At 47.8% G+C, this 15,508-nt stretch overlaps 1 protein-coding gene across 2 annotated transcripts; it reads left to right on the forward strand.

Moving 5' to 3' along the window:
* The first annotated feature begins 1,130 nt into the window (after positions 1-1,130).
* LOC123070969 (uncharacterized) lies at positions 1,131-2,946 on the forward strand. Of its 2 annotated transcripts, none has more exons than XM_044494407.1 (3): positions 1,131-2,212; positions 2,360-2,496; positions 2,629-2,946. In XM_044494407.1, exons 1-3 carry the CDS (start codon positions 1,335-1,337, stop codon positions 2,658-2,660), a joined length of 1,047 nt encoding a protein of 348 aa, XP_044350342.1. In that variant the 5' UTR covers positions 1,131-1,334; the 3' UTR covers positions 2,661-2,946. The 2 variants fall into 2 exon arrangements, with proteins under 2 accessions (XP_044350342.1, XP_044350343.1); XM_044494408.1 differs by having other exon boundaries at positions 1,134-2,212; positions 2,632-2,941.
* The last annotated feature ends 12,562 nt before the right edge of the window (positions 2,947-15,508 follow it).

Consider the following 15,508-nt stretch of genomic DNA (forward strand, 5'->3'; position numbering starts at 1 on the left):
AAATGTATTCTATAGACTGATCTGAATTCTGAAAGCAATATCAACGGCTGTCATGGTACGTAGTGATACCGAGTGTACCCGGATATTTTGGCTCTTTTTGAACTGTGTTGCGTTGTACTTCTTCTACAATTGACTGTGCTGCGAAAAATTATGCACGAAACTTGACATAAGTTGAAGCACTAAAATCGACAAAAACTGGTTGGATAAGCTGGATTATCATAATTCCTGGTAATTCACATACACTCCGGACTTCAGTGTTTCGTTGGGATTTTTTTGTTTTGTTTTGAAAAACGTTGGCAAAAGAGAGGTTTAGCATTATGAAATGCCAGCGGCTGGCACATGCATGTGCAAGTATAGTTCATTTGGTTACGGAGAAAGTTATATGACTAAATGCTTAGGTGGCGGAAGTTTTCCCCTCGAAATGCCACCGAACAAAATCTTTATGTAGTAATTGTTGCGGGATCAACTTTCATCTGGGACCTGAGGCATGACACGGGGACTGGGTTGCCCCCCTTGTGTGGTCTTCCGGAGACGGAAACCCATATCTTCTTCTCTTGCACAGCAGCGTGAGCTCTCCGGAGCTTTGCCTGTGAGGCTGTGAGGCCTGACTGGAAGGCCCTGGACCTGGCCGGGTTTCTCTAAACCAGGGCCAATCAGACAGGTAGGAAGAGGCGATTGCTTTGACTTGAGTTTATGATGTTAGCTTGGACCCTATGGGCGACATGTAAGATGATGATTGAGAAGGTTTTTTCTTCACGAGCCTCTATCTCTTTCTTTAAATTGCTTACTTTTCTGCTCTGTCTAATCAGCGCGATCGTGATCATCTGGGACTCATGCTGGATGTGTTGCATGCTAGCGCTCGTCGGCTATTCTCGCAGCGGGCTTCTTGCGACTATGACCACTTGGTGGTCTTTTGTGTGTGTGTGTGGACACTTGATGGTCTTATTTACCCTTTTTCTCTTGGCTTTGTCCCGGCAGACTTGCTTTTGAATTTATTGTATGAATGCGTTATTGGTTTTATTTATAAAGTTGGGCGAAAGCATGTTTCTCCATGGAAAAAGAGAGAGGTGGCGGGAAGTTGCTGGGAACTTTCGGTGTGTGGATTGTAGACCGATGAGGAGAACACATTCCATTTCAGTACCGACCACGCAGCAATCACAGTTTTCAGGATTTAGCTATCGATGGAACACATCCACACCGTATTGCATGGCAAAGGAAATCCCTTGCTCAGCGTCTCCTCCACGCAGCCAGCCCGACCCGGTGCAGTGCATCTGAACTGAGTCTGGTGTTCGTGGTTCCCTTGCTCTCAGCGTCTCCTCCACCAGCTCACCGCCATGGCCACCGCGCGCGCAGTTACCGCGTCCATGAGGCTCACCTGCGCGCTCAGCACCTTAGCCATCCTCGCCGCAATCCTCTTCATGTTCCTCCTGCTGCTCGCTGGTGCCTTGCAGCTGCGTGTCCCGACCGGCTACGCGGTGGTCGACTGCGCCCCGCCCCCGCCCTCGGACGACAGCGCTGCTGCCTTCCTCGACAGCCTCCTGCCGCTCCTGGCCGCGCTGCCCGCAGCTGCCGCGCCGACGGGGTTCGCGGCCCTTCATTCCGACGGCGCGGCGTTCGCCCGCGGCATCTGCCTGGGCGGCTCCGCGCCCAAGGAGTGCCTCGCGTGCCTCTCCGCCGCCGCCAAGAACCTCACCGGCTGCGGCGCGAGCAGGCGCGCCGGCGTCTGGAGGGGCGAGGGCTGCTTCATGGCTTACGCCGACGGCAACGTTTCCTCTCCGCACGAAGACGTCTTCCGCGGCGTCGTCGCCTTCGGCGAAGACGTCTTCCCCGTCGTCATCTCCTTCGACGACGGCAGGCCGCCCTCCAACCCCAAGTGCTTCGACACGCGGGCGCTCGTCGCGCTCGCGCAGTCCCTGGCGGGGCGCGGCGCGGCCAACAGCTCGGGGGCGCGCGTCGTCACCGACGCGGCCACGCTCTCGAGCAACGCCACTGGGAAGACCGCGGTGACGCTGCGGGCGCAGTGCGCGAGGGACCGCGCGGCGGCGGCGGAGTGCGCCCGGTGCCTGGGGGACTCGGCGCGAGAGGTGCGTGCGTGCGACTGGGGCCTTGACGGCGAGCACGTGCGTGTGGCCGACGTGGTCGGCTACAACTGCTTCCTACGGATCGAGACCTCAGTTCCGACGGGCTGGCCCGTGCCCGTGGAAATATATGAGTGAGTATAGTCCTTCCCCTTCCTAATTCTTGGAAGTTGCTGTAGTTCTTGCTAGTTAGTGGCACCGAGCCCCAGTCTGTTGCTTGTGATTTTGATGGACGCGCAGAGCAGCCTGCTAAATATAGTGGGTCTCGTCAATGGCTGCAGAGGATCCCGTCCTGATCACCTTGTGCGCCGGCATGCTGCTGGCAGCCCTCGCCGCGGTAATCGCCTGCGTCGATGGGAGAAAGAACAGGGGCACCAGGAACGCGTAGCTGCTGCTGCTGCAGCAGCAGCAGCATCAGGTGCATTTCTGCCTTTCCCAAAATCAATCTACTCTTACTCTACATTACTGTCAATCAGAAATTCAGAATGTCATCCAATTTTGTTGTTGAGCTCTGTCTAATTTGTGCCTTGCCGATGCAAAACAAATGAAGCAGGTCAGCAAGTGAACGCTGCTGCAAACTGAGGGAGATGGAGTCACCGGACACCACCACCTTTGTAGTCATACGACCACCCCGCCCTGCTGCTGCTCTGCTTCACCGCGTGCGCGCGGATGAGACCGATCGTCGTCGATGCTCTCGTAGCTGGTACTAGCTGGGGTAGTAGTAGCGTGGCCACTGCGTTGGCTGTCGTATGGGGCGATATGAACCCTATGTAATTACTGATCCGTCGGTTTTCACCCGGTTTTCCGTTAATTAACCGGGCAATTCTCTTCTTTTTAATTAATAGATGAGGCAAATCTTTTGCCTCCGTTTAGAAAAAAATTACCGATCCACAACTCTATATCTTAGATTAGTTTAAGTAGCCATGCGTGCGTTCCTTGAGCTACAGGTGACACTTACTGTCGTTGCAATTAGACTTCCGCAGCGTGATTGCTGATCTCTGTATGTTTTGGAAGGAAAAATTAGACGTGGCGCTGCGCGAGAATACACCTTATTTGGTGATCGGTCTCCACTAATGGGCGAAGGCACAACCGTTAGTACAAGGGATACACTGACATCCATCGATGATCTGTTGGTGGAGACCGATCCACGACGGGCGTCACTTTGTGTCTCTCTGGTGATGAACTTGAATTTGTGTCCATTACTCATCATGCATGCATGCAGCCGAACAACTGCCGGGCGAAATTGTGTCAACCGCTAGAAAATTCAAATCCAAAATCCAAATAAACATTGAGAAACAAAAGGAGAAATCTTGGTGTGAATAGTGTGTCATTTTTGCTTTTGTCTTTTCTGACACTATTCATGTTGAACTTCTAGATGCCAGAGCATCTACAACCGGCATCATCAAATCGTCCTCAAACGTCTGTGGACGCGCCCGGTCAGTAGAGAGAAGGAAAAAAGTGATCTAACTGGACCCCTCATATCATTCCTATACATTCCGGTTGTCCGCAAACCCTCATATTAAGGACAAATGTAGGGAGGATATGAGAGCTTGCGGACGCGTCCAGACGCGCCCGGTCAGTCCGCCACGTAGGACGCGGTCCCACCCCGGTCCGCCTTTCCCTCTTTCTTTATTCGTTATTTCCTTCTCTCTCTTCATCTTCACCAATCATGTCGAGGAAGAAAATGAGAAGTGTGGTTGTATATGCTCTCATGGATAAATAGGGGCTCAAAACGGACCGGGCGTGCCCGCGGACGTTTGAGGGGTCGAATTAAAGGGGTGCGGCTGTAGATGCTCTCATGGACACATGTCTCGGGAACATTCACAATTTTTCAGAAATTTTAAACACTTGAAATTTATTTTTTAGACATTGGGACAATGGCCCGGCACCAGTTGAGCGGGCTGCGGGGTCAATGGGCCTGGCCCATTTTCCCCTAACTTGTACCTCCACTAGCCTGGTTCCTCCCGTTGGTGCTATTTTTTGCGGGGAGTTTCTACTGTGCGTGTCAACCTGACAAAAACCCCAATCAACGTGATTTGTATGGGGCTGGCTAGGAGTCAGGTGACTGAATTTAAATTTTGGCTCAGTCATGTTTTTTCCTTCGTGCACTTGCTACACTTGTTCGCTGTTCCGAGCTATACTGCGTCTTTTTTTTTTATCTCTGGCCGTCGTCCCATTAGCGACGCATGGTATTGACAGCTACGCTACTCTAGTTAGCATTGCTCGTGCCTTTTGTTTGAGGAGCGTCATGCATGCATGTGGTTATCCTCCACGATTTCTTTTCAACGCTGGCAACAATACTACCGTACTACGCTATTAGTAAAAGGTACCAGTGCACATGCATCGCTCAACGATCCAGGTGCGTTCAACTATGGAAGCTAGCTGGGGCCCGTACGTGCGTTAAATGAAGATGCAAGCAGTCGATCGTCGATTTGTTGCGTGACGAATCAATGGAATTAGTGGCCTTGGCCGGTCCGTCAGGGACCGGAATATCGAGTACTACATCTAGAAAATAATGAAAATGAAATAGTGGCATTCATATTATTCTTAAAGAAGAAAATAAAATAAAAAGTAAAACATAATCAAAACAATGGTTTTTTCTAAACTACTCCCTCCGTTCCGTAATATAAGAATGTTTTTGATACTACACTAGTGTAAAAAACGTTCTTATATTATGGGACGCAGGGAGTAGAAAATAAAATATTATTCTCACAGAAATTACACATTTTTTAACATGTAAATATAAGCATATAATAATGGATTTTTTGTAAAGAAACAAGTAACGTAAGAAGGAACGAAATAGTGGCGTTATTACCCTTAAAAATAAATAAAATAGAATAAACACTACAAATAAAAATAAATTTACAATAAATAATTAATTAGTGGCATTGGTTATGGAAAAATAAAATAAAAACAAACAAACAATGAAAGAATGTGCACACAATTTACAAAAAATTGCACCTTTTTGTAATATGCAACAATAATCTTATGATAGTAATTTTTTTCTCAAGAAACTAGTTTCCTAAGAATGAATGAATTAGTGGCATTCATATTACCCTTAAAAAAGAAAATAAAATAAAAAATAAAACAAAATCAAAATAATTAAGTTTTTCTAAGAAAGAGTAAATTTCTAGATTTGGTATTAACCTTTAGAAGAAATAAAATAAAAACTGAAACAAAATAAAAATAATAAATATTTATAAGAGATAATAAATTAATGGCACTTCTATTACCCAAATCCCTTTAAGAAGAAAGACAGAAAATAAAAAAAATAAACAATGACAAAATTTGCACACAACGTACATAAAAATGTGCTTTTTATAATATGCAAAAATAAACATATAGTAAAATTTTCAAAATAATAATTTTGTAAGAAGGAATGAATTAATGGCATTGGTATAGGGTGGGCGTCGGTTCGGTACTTCGGTGTTTTAATTTTCTCGGTTCCTAGAAAACATGGACCGATCGGTCTCTAGCAATAAATAAAACCGAGGCCTCGGTGTCCTCAACGATCGGTTCGGTACGTGCCGCTGATTTGGCCCGATCTTTTACGATGCAATAACTTTCTAGATCCACCGATAAAAAATACTCCCAATTACACGAGCAGTATGCGTAACCTGAAGTAGGGGTGACGACGACCAACAGAGAATCCCTCGACACATGAGGAACCTCCCGCTGTAGTAGACGTAACCAGCGCGCAACCCGTCGATGACGACGAACCTCGAGCCAAGCGCAACTTTCAAACAGTAAAATCACGTGAAATAAATAGCAACGTCACCCAAAAAGGGCCGCTTCATAGTCGATACAATAGATTGTCTAAACTCTTGAAAATAGTCCCCGTACATGGCCGAAACCAGCCCTTTATACCCAAGCCTCTATTTCAGGCAAGATTTTTGCCCCAAGATTCACCCACTTGCGTGAAAATGACCCCTGGTGAATTGTGGATGTGGCACGTGCTACTTTTTTGGTACCTGGCCGTGTAAAAACACGTTGTGGATTCAGATTTTTGTTTGAAATTTTCTCAACGTGTGTAACTGTTCTTTTGGTTCGGCTAGCGTTTTATGTTATAGGTGGGCCATCTAGGTTGGTTGACTTTGCAGCCCAAGATTTCCTCTGTGCTTCTGCGGGCTTGCTTTGCCTTTCGGTCTCTTCCTTTCTTATCCGGGCTGCACGTGGCGTCTTCGCACGGGTAAAAATACTTCAGACTCCTTCTGGTCTGGTCGTTTTCTTCGGCTGCATGCATGCGCTGTTGCTGCCGTGTGATCGCTCGCTTGCGTGTGTCCATCCTCTTGTGCCACATCTGCGCGCTCGATCCTTCCATCGGTGCCGCCTTGGTCGCGCCCTCCAGAGACGCCCTCGCTCGATGCATTGCCTCTCTTTTTACATGCGGCCACCGCCTTGTCGCCCTGCCGCGCTTCCCATCCTGAAGGCTCCGGCAGAATCCAGTGCCACAACGTTCCACCATCTTGTCCGGCTATAAAATCCTCTCTGCCTCTCCTCTGGATCCCACAGCATCGCCCGTGTTTTGCAAATCCTCATGATGCAACAACCATCATCCCCTTCCTGGCCACCGGCCCGTTCCTCGCCGGAGCCTCAACCGCCAGGTTCCGTCTCTCCTCCCAGCGCCGCCGTTGTATGCCCTCCGTGTGGCCAGGTTGATGGCCGGCGAGGCTGCCAGAGGAGGCCATGCCATGAAGGGCCTTTCTGCCGCGGCCAGGTCGCTACAGATCCCCGTCACTACCGTCGCAAACCCCAACTCCTGTCGATACACGCCCATAGGCCATGGTCACCGCCTGCGGCGGCGTCTTGAGGCGCTTTTGCTAGGATGGTGGAGGCTACCGTGGAGGCATGGGCGATGGTGGGACAAACAGAGGCGGCGTGATGGTGGACCTGGTGGCTTCCGGTTCGTCTGGCTTCTGCCAGGGGCGTATTTGCGTTGTCCTCCTGGGGTTCAAGCGGCCGTCATTAATCGTGTGCGTAATGGCGGAAGGTGTCCTGCTGCTCGAGATGCTGTCGTTCTGCTGCGTTAATGAGGGAGGGTGCGTCAATGATCAGCTGTCCGGTGTTCACTCATCGCGTCGGGCTTGGCATGCCGGTCGGCGTTCTGCTCGCCATGTAGATCGTGGTTAGTTTAGTCTAGTTGTTTGCTTCTGCGTTATTTTTTCTTCTTTCTTTTCTTGCGTGGTTATTGAGTGTTGCGTGTTTGTTTTCTTGTTTTGTGCAGGAGCTGCGTCTTCATCGCACGAAGATTTTCCTGTTAATAGTTCGTACCGTTGACGTCGTCGCGGCGGCGGCTACACATGAAGCTGAGCGGGAGGCTGAAGGGGAGGACAGCAGCTTAAGCACAGACTCCGGCGGCGACTACCATGCTACAGAGGCGACACTGAGGCATCGGCTCTGGCTGCAGGAAAGCTTTGTGGTGGTTGTTAGAAGGGAGAGAGGGATTTGGTGGAATAGTTTGTTGTATTGCTTGAGCCTCGTGGGCATATATATAGGAGTACAAAGACCAACTTGAAGTACAAGACAAGGCAGGAACAAATCCTAGTCTATCCTATACTTCTTAATAATCCTTATACTCAACATCCCCCGCAGTCACAACGGTAGCGACGCAGACGGTGAGACTGGAGAAGAATTCAAAGGCAAGCCGACGGACACCCCCCACAGTCGTAACGGTCGACGCATCGCGGAGTAGTGGCTGGAGTGGCAACCGACGAGGTTGCTCAAGCAAGGCGGTAGCCCTTTGTGCCGTTTGTCGAGGTAGCCGAGAGCGTGGGTGGTCGAGCCGTGGTCGAGGTAGCCGTGCGAAGAATGTCGTGGTCGATGTCGAGTCAGGGTAGCCGGTGTCGAGGAAGTCGCCGTCGAGCCGTGAGCGCAAGAGGGCGCCGAGTTAGCATGGGCGCAGTGATGTCGAAGTAGTGGTGCGCCGAGAAGAAGATGTTGTTGACGACGCGTCGCGGCGGGTTTACCAAGCCCGGGAACACATCGTGGACGAAGGCACGCACCGGTGTTGCCAGCACCGGGCGGGCATGCGTAGACGAACGAAGACGAAGTTGACGGAGCGCCGACCAGGCTTGCCAGGCCCGGGGACACGTCGTGGATGAAGGCACGCATCGGTGTTGCCAGCACCGGGCATGCATAGGCGAGGGACCTGCACGAGCTGTACGCCATGTCGGAGAAGTCGGAGGGGCCAGCAGAGAAGAACTTAACGACGGTTGCGGCGCCAATCGGCGCGGGGCCAATGTTGCCCGCGGTTGTCGGAGTAGATGAAGCGGCCGGGGTAAATGACGGCGACGCTGGCGACGAGCTGGTGCTGGACGAAGATGAAGGGGGTGGACGGGCAGCGGCGGCGGCTACGAAGGTAGCGGCGGCGGCCAAAGAAGAGCGGCAGCGGCGGCCTGAAGGCAGCGGCGGCGGCTAGGTTAGTAGTGCGGCGGCGGTGCTCGAAGTAGGCGAAGAACCCTGACAGCGTGACGAAGACCAGCGCGGACGGTGGTGTTCCTGCGCCAAGAGAGACGGCACGACGCATACCACGGGAGATCGACGCGCAGTGACGGCAGAGTGGACCGCGAGCCGCGGCGCTACGACCCAAAGGGGAGACGCAGCGGCGGCAGTCGGGTCGGGGCGACGGCGGGAAGACCTCGGGGCGGCGGCGGGGACTGCGGGCCGCGAGGCTGCGGCCCGAAGGGGCGACGCAACGGCGGTTCGCGAGTCAGTGCAACCGCAGGGACGATCTCGAGACGGCGGCGTGGACCGCGTGCCACGCTCGCTACGGCCCGACGGGGCAACGCAGCGGCGGCGCGAGGGTCGATGCAGCCACGGGACGGCCTAGAGCGGACGCCCTCGGGGCGGCGAGGGACCGCGGGCCGCGGCACTACGGCCCGAAGGGGCGACGCAGCGGTGACGCGGGTCGATGCAGCCGGGAGAAGAACCACGGGGCGGCGGCGCTGCGGCCCGACGGGGCGACGCAGCGGCAGCCCGATGCTCGATCGGTGGAGAGGCGCGCTGAACTCGGGGACGATCTTCACGGGACCTGCGGAGGCCCGCGTAACCGACGAGCCAGGTCGGTCGCGTGGCGTTGATGAGGCGGATCGCGGCGGCGAGCGGGTGATCAAGCAGATCGCGCGCGAGGTTGGGGACGCCGCTCGGTGTAGGCGTGGTGGCGGCGGAGTCCGAGATGTAGCCGGCGGCGGCGGGCGGCGGGGCGGCTATGATTGGCCGCCGCATGGCGTGAGGCCGCCGGGTCGGGGTGATGCAGGAGTCTCGGTTGGAGCAGGGCGGTGACGGCCGGCGTAGATCGACGGGCGGGCTGTCGCGCGAACGGCGGCAATGAAGGGCTGCCGTATGACGTGAGGCCGCCGGGTCGGGGCGACCGGTGGGCCGACGGGCGGATGACGCGCGAGGCCGCCTAGTCGGGGCGACCGACAGGCAGACGCGCGGACGACGTGCGAGGCCGCCGGGTCGGTGAAGAAGCCGGCCAATCGCACCGGTGTTGGAGTAGAGGCGCACGGGGTCGACGGCGGCGGTGGGCGACGCAAACCGGATCACATAGACCGAAAAACCAAAAAGTAGACGCCGATCAAGGCGACCGGCGAGAGAGAGAAAACCCGGATCAAAGGATTGGGAAAAAAGACTCTCTAGGGCAGCCGGCCAACGCGGCCGGCGGACGAACCCTAGGTACGGGCGGCGCGGCCCCCGGCGGCGGTCATGGAGGCCGACCGCCCCGGGGGCAGCGCGCGGGTGCGGAAGTGGCGGCGGCTAGGGTTTAGGATCGACTTGCGATAGATACCATGTTAGAAGGGAGAAAGGGATTTGGTGGAATAGTTCGTTGTATTGCTTGAGCCTCGTGGGCATATATATAGGAGTACAAAGACCAACTTAAAGTACAAGACAAGACAGGAACAAATCCTAGTCTATCCTATACTTCCTAATAATCTTTATACTCAACAGTGGTGAAGGAGTTGGCAGACCAGACAGCGAGAGAACAAAACGATCTCTAATTCATATGCATGTAGACACATCATCTCCTACTCCCATGCACTTGGTCACATCAATCCAAAATTCCCGCTCAGCCAATGCATGCAGCAACTAATCCTGTAGAGTGGACAAAGATCATTTAACAAAACAAAAAAGACACGAATTGCTTGGTGCATGCAACAACCGTGCCATCAAGCATCCCAGATTAGAATGGCAGCTCCACAATTTTCATCTACTATCCAAAATATAACAAAAAAATTCAGTCACTTTAATTAGAAAGAAAGAAACACACGACTATGATATGTCGTGATAAATACTAGACCAACATATCTAGCTCATATATTCCCAAATGACCAATAGATTTTTCATTCTCTCTACCATGAACCTATTTAATTTACCAAATAATCTCAGTATAAATAGGTGAAGCACAAAAATACTTCACTATCTTCAAGCCATTTGACAAACTTGCTTTCTGAACATTTCAACAATACCACCAGAGTCTTTATCAACATCAAATTCCATAAATGATTTTGGAAACACAACACTATAAGTAACAGGTGTGATAGGAACCAGGATGTGAAAGTGATGCATTAGGAGTAGAACCATGTTCTTGTGCTTGAGCAAATTTTCAGCTAAAATTCCAGATAAAGAAGGCCTTCTGAAGACATAGGCATGTCATCATTAATTGATAACATCGTAGAAGGTTATGTGTTCATTGATGGATCTGGTAGTGGAGTAGTCAAACGACCTAAAACAAATGGAGAATCTAAATGCGTTTTTACTAGAAAAAATTAGCACGGGTTCTAGTAGCGAATGATACAATTTTAACCTTTGCATCTTTAGCGTTTCCTAGTATGGATAATAAATTTAGTTTTTTTTGAGACAAAGATAATAAATTTAGTAAGCACACTAAAATATAAATGGACTTACCAATAGAGTTATGTTCCTCGGCAATGACATCCAAAAATAGTCCCCATACCCTCAAGTGTATGAGATCGAAACAGTCTTCAGTGGACAATATTTCACTTTATTTCTTCTTAGACACGATGGGAGCTGGACAATATTGATCAGGCTTTAGTAGCTAAAGCATCACTCTCAACCACACTGTAAAAAAATATACTTGCTAAGTAGAATCTATTGGTAGTAGTGGCATTTTTTTTTAGAAATGGAGGAGGACCCCCGGCCTCTTAGTAGTGGCAATTAAAGTAAATTAGAACGGAAATTACCTGCCAGTTGACAAGTAACAAGAAGTAAGGAGAGCTTAACAATATTAAATAGCAGGCATGTGAATGAATATTAATCCACAATTGTGTGTGCTATCACTTTTGTGGGCATGTGTTCTGTATGTAGTTGAATGTATCGACAAAGGAATTGTCCAACATATATTGTCCTACACTTCCAGGTCACGAGGAACCTCAAGTAATTCAGGGTAATTAAAATGTTCTCTTACGGGATCATGTGAGCAACAGATTAACACATTATGAACACACGTGATCATAAAATTTACAGCCCTCCTTATTGATATCCCATTCTGTCATTCACGGGGTCGTGAGATTGAACTGTAATAGGTGAAACAATTAGCAGGTCTGATCCAAGCAAATGAACGCCATGTCAACATAAGCGGTTTGGATCTGAAAACATATATTGCGGGCCTTAGTAATAGGAATTAAGCATATCATAGTTGTATCAAAAATAGTTCAAGAACAATAGTCAAACTAGGGATCAAAACCCTAAAATGGTAGAACTATTACATGATTAGCATGAACCATTCCTATCCAACCAAAGTGCCTTGATTTGTTTACTCTCATATGGATGGGGGAACATGATGGCGGTGATGGAGACGTGTGTGGTGTATTTAATCCTACAAATTCATGATTCAGGTCAGACAAAATCAAGACTATAATACAACATATTAGGGGTTATAAGAATTGACGTGCTTATGTATGCCCCTGATAAGGAGGTCCGTGTCCTCTCTCCTTTCTTTCCCGTCCCACTCACTCTCATTGATGAGCTATTTTCTCTTTAACCATAACTCTGACATGGCCCAAACTTGAACAACACATTAACATGAACATGTTTGATGTTGAAACTTTTATAGATATTTTTGGACAGTTTGAATTTTTTTCACACATTTGAGATTTTGAATGTGCAAATATTAGTTGACCTTGAACCATAACTTAGAATAGGTTGTAACTTTAATAAGCTTACTCACATGGATATGCTTGTTTTGTGCAACGTTTTCAGGTTTTCGGTTTGAAATTTTGATCAAAATCTGAGCTGCAATCTATCAGAATTTGTAGAAACTTTTGACAATGTTTTCCTAACGCATTAATAATTGAAAGAAATAATCAACAACAATTAAACAGTTGCATCATTTCATCATACCTTGTCGCACACCTTCCACGCACCCAGCAGGCCTGGCCTTAAGAAACAGGAGATTCGGGTTTTTTGGTTGTGGCCTAGCTGAGGGATGCCCCAACCCCAAGTACTGTGTGAACCTATCTGAGGGGGTCACACGGGCACGTAACCAACAAAAACTTTATATCTAGCATGCCGGGTTAAACGTCAAACAATCTTCCAATTATGCCACAAATGATTCATGCGGCAAGCACAAGAGGTCTCCTTGATGGATATGAACCTGGTAAATTGAAATTTTGTGAGCATTGTATCTTCGGCAAGCACAAGAGGGTGTGAAGCAAAAATTATTCTTGCACAGGTTACCCGAGGGAGGTAATGTTTTGAATCATATTTCAGAATTTAAAGAGATCATATCTGATCTAGCTGCAATGGAGGTTAAGTATGAAGAGGAAGATACTGCTTTAATGTTACTTTGTTCACTGCCAAGTTCTTATACCAATTTTAGAGACACCATATTATACAGTCGTGATACTCTCACGCTTAATGAAGTTTATGAAGCTTTGAACTCCAAGGAGAAGATGAAATTAATGGTGCCTCATGATGGTTCGAGTTCATCCCAAGCCAAGGGATTATCTGTTCGTGGCAGGACAAAGGAGAAGAACTCCAATAATGGAAACAAAGGCAAAAGTAAGAACGGCCACAGGGGCCGGTCGCAATCCAGAGACAAGAAGTATTGCAGATATTGCAGGAGAGACGGGCATGACATCTCAGAGTGTTTCAAGTTGCAGAATAAAGAAAAGAGGAAAGGTAACAAACAAGGTGAAAATTCTGCTAACGTTGCTCGTGATGATAGTTCCGATGATGCTCTTGTCGTTATTGTTGGATGTGCTGAGACCAATGATGAGTGGGTACTTGACACTGCATGTACTTTCCATATGTGCCCGCATAGAGATTGGTTTAATACTTTTGATTCCACTACTTCTGCTGGTTCCGTTTTGGGTTTTGATAATTCACCATGCAAGATTGAAGGCATAGGTTCTATTCGAATCAAGATGTTTGATGGCATAATCAGAACTTTGACAGATGTTCGGTATATTCCGAAGATGAAGGGAAATCTTATTTCTATGAGTGCCCTTGATGCAAAGGGATACAAGTATTCAGGTGGAGACAATGTTTTGAAGGTCACCAAAGGCTCCCTTGTTGTGATGAAAGGTGACTTAAGTTTGACCAATGGTCTTTATTACCTTCGAGGTTCTACCGTTTCAGGTAACGCTACTCCAGTTGTTTCAAAGAATTCTGATTGTGATGTTGCTAACCTTTGGCATATGCGTCTTGGACATATGAGTGAACTTGGTTTAGCAGAGTTAAATAAGAGAGGTCTTCTTGATGGATATGAACCTGGTAAATTGAAATTTTGTGAGCATTGTATCTCAAGCACAAGAGGGTGAAGTTCAATACTTATTCTTGATTATGTGCATTCTGATTTATGGGGACCATCTCGCAAGAAGTCACTAGGTGGTGCTAGTTACATGCTGACTATTATCGATGATTATTCGAGAAAAGTTTGGCCTTATTTCTTAAAGCATAAATATGAAGCATTCTCAGCTTTTAAGGAGTGGAAGATTATGGTTGAAAGACAAACTGAAAGGAAGGTAAAAATACTTCGCACTGATAATGGTATGGAATTCTGTTCTAAGCAATTTAAGAATTATTGCAAGTCTGAAGGCATTGTCAGACATTACACTGTTCCTTATACTCCTCAACAAAACGGTGTTGCCGAGCGTATGAACAGGACCATTATTTGCAGAGCCCGTTGCATGTTGTCCAATGCAGGTTTGCATAGGCGTTTTTGGGCTGAGGCCGGTTCCACTGCTTGTTATCTCATTAATTGTTCACCATCTATTGCTCTTAATAAGAAAACTCCAATTGAGGTATGGTCTGGTTCACCTGCTGATTATTTACAGTTGAGAGTTTTTGGTTGCACTGCTTATGCTCATGTTGATAATGGAAAGTTGGAGCCTAGGGCTGTTAAGTGCATCTTTCTTTGTTATAAGTCTGGTGTTAAAGGTTTTAAATTATGGAATCCTGAAACCCAGAAGGTTGTTATTAGCAGAAATGTTATCTTTAATGAATCTGCTATGTTACATGATGTTTCATCTACTAATGTTCCTGTTGAGAGTGAACAGCAACCTACTATTCAGCAGCCTACTGTTCAGGTGGAGCATGTTATTGATTCAGGTGATACATCTGGTAATGAAAATGTTGATGCACATGATGAACCCATCGTTGATGATGAACATGTCTCTCCCACTCCAAATCAGCCTATTGTTCCACCTAGTTGGAATCTTGCACGTGACAGAGTTAGGCGGGGTACTAATAAACCTGACAGGTTAATTGAAGAGTGCAATATTGTTTCTTTTGCTTTATCTGTTGCAGAAGAAATTGAAGGTAATGCTGAGCCTTCTTCATATTCCGAGGCTATTATTTCTGGTGATAATAATAAGTGGATGACCGCTATGCATGATGAGATGGAATCACTTGAAAAGAATGGCACTTGGGATTTAGTAAAGTTGCCTAGAGAGAAGAAACCTATTCGTTGCAAGTGGGTTTTCAAGAGGAAAGAAGGTGTTTCTCCTAATGATGAGACAAGATATAAAGCAAGGTTAGTTGCTAAAGGTTATAGCCAGATTCCAGGTATTGACTATAACGAAGTCTTTTCTCCTGTTGTGAAGCATAGCTCTATTCGCACTTTACTCAGTATTGTTACCATGCATAATCTTGAGCTTGAACAATTGGATGTTAAAACTGCATTCTTACATGGAGAATTAGAAGAGGATATTTATATGGAACAACCTGAAGGTTTTGTTATTCCTGGAAAAGAAAAGCTTGTCTATAAGTTAAAGAAATCTCTTTATGGATTGAAGCAATCCCCTAGATAGTGGTACAAGAGATTTGACACCTTTATGCTCTCTCAAGGTTTCAAAAGGTCTAATTATGATAGTTGTGTTTATTTGAAAACTGTCAACGACTCAACTATTTATTTGCTCCTTTATGTTGATGATATGCTTATTGCTGCAAAGAGTATGTCAGATATTGAT

Source organism: Triticum aestivum, chromosome 3B (genome assembly GCF_018294505.1).
Source record: "Triticum aestivum cultivar Chinese Spring chromosome 3B, IWGSC CS RefSeq v2.1, whole genome shotgun sequence".
NCBI lineage: Eukaryota > Viridiplantae > Streptophyta > Magnoliopsida > Poales > Poaceae > Triticum > Triticum aestivum.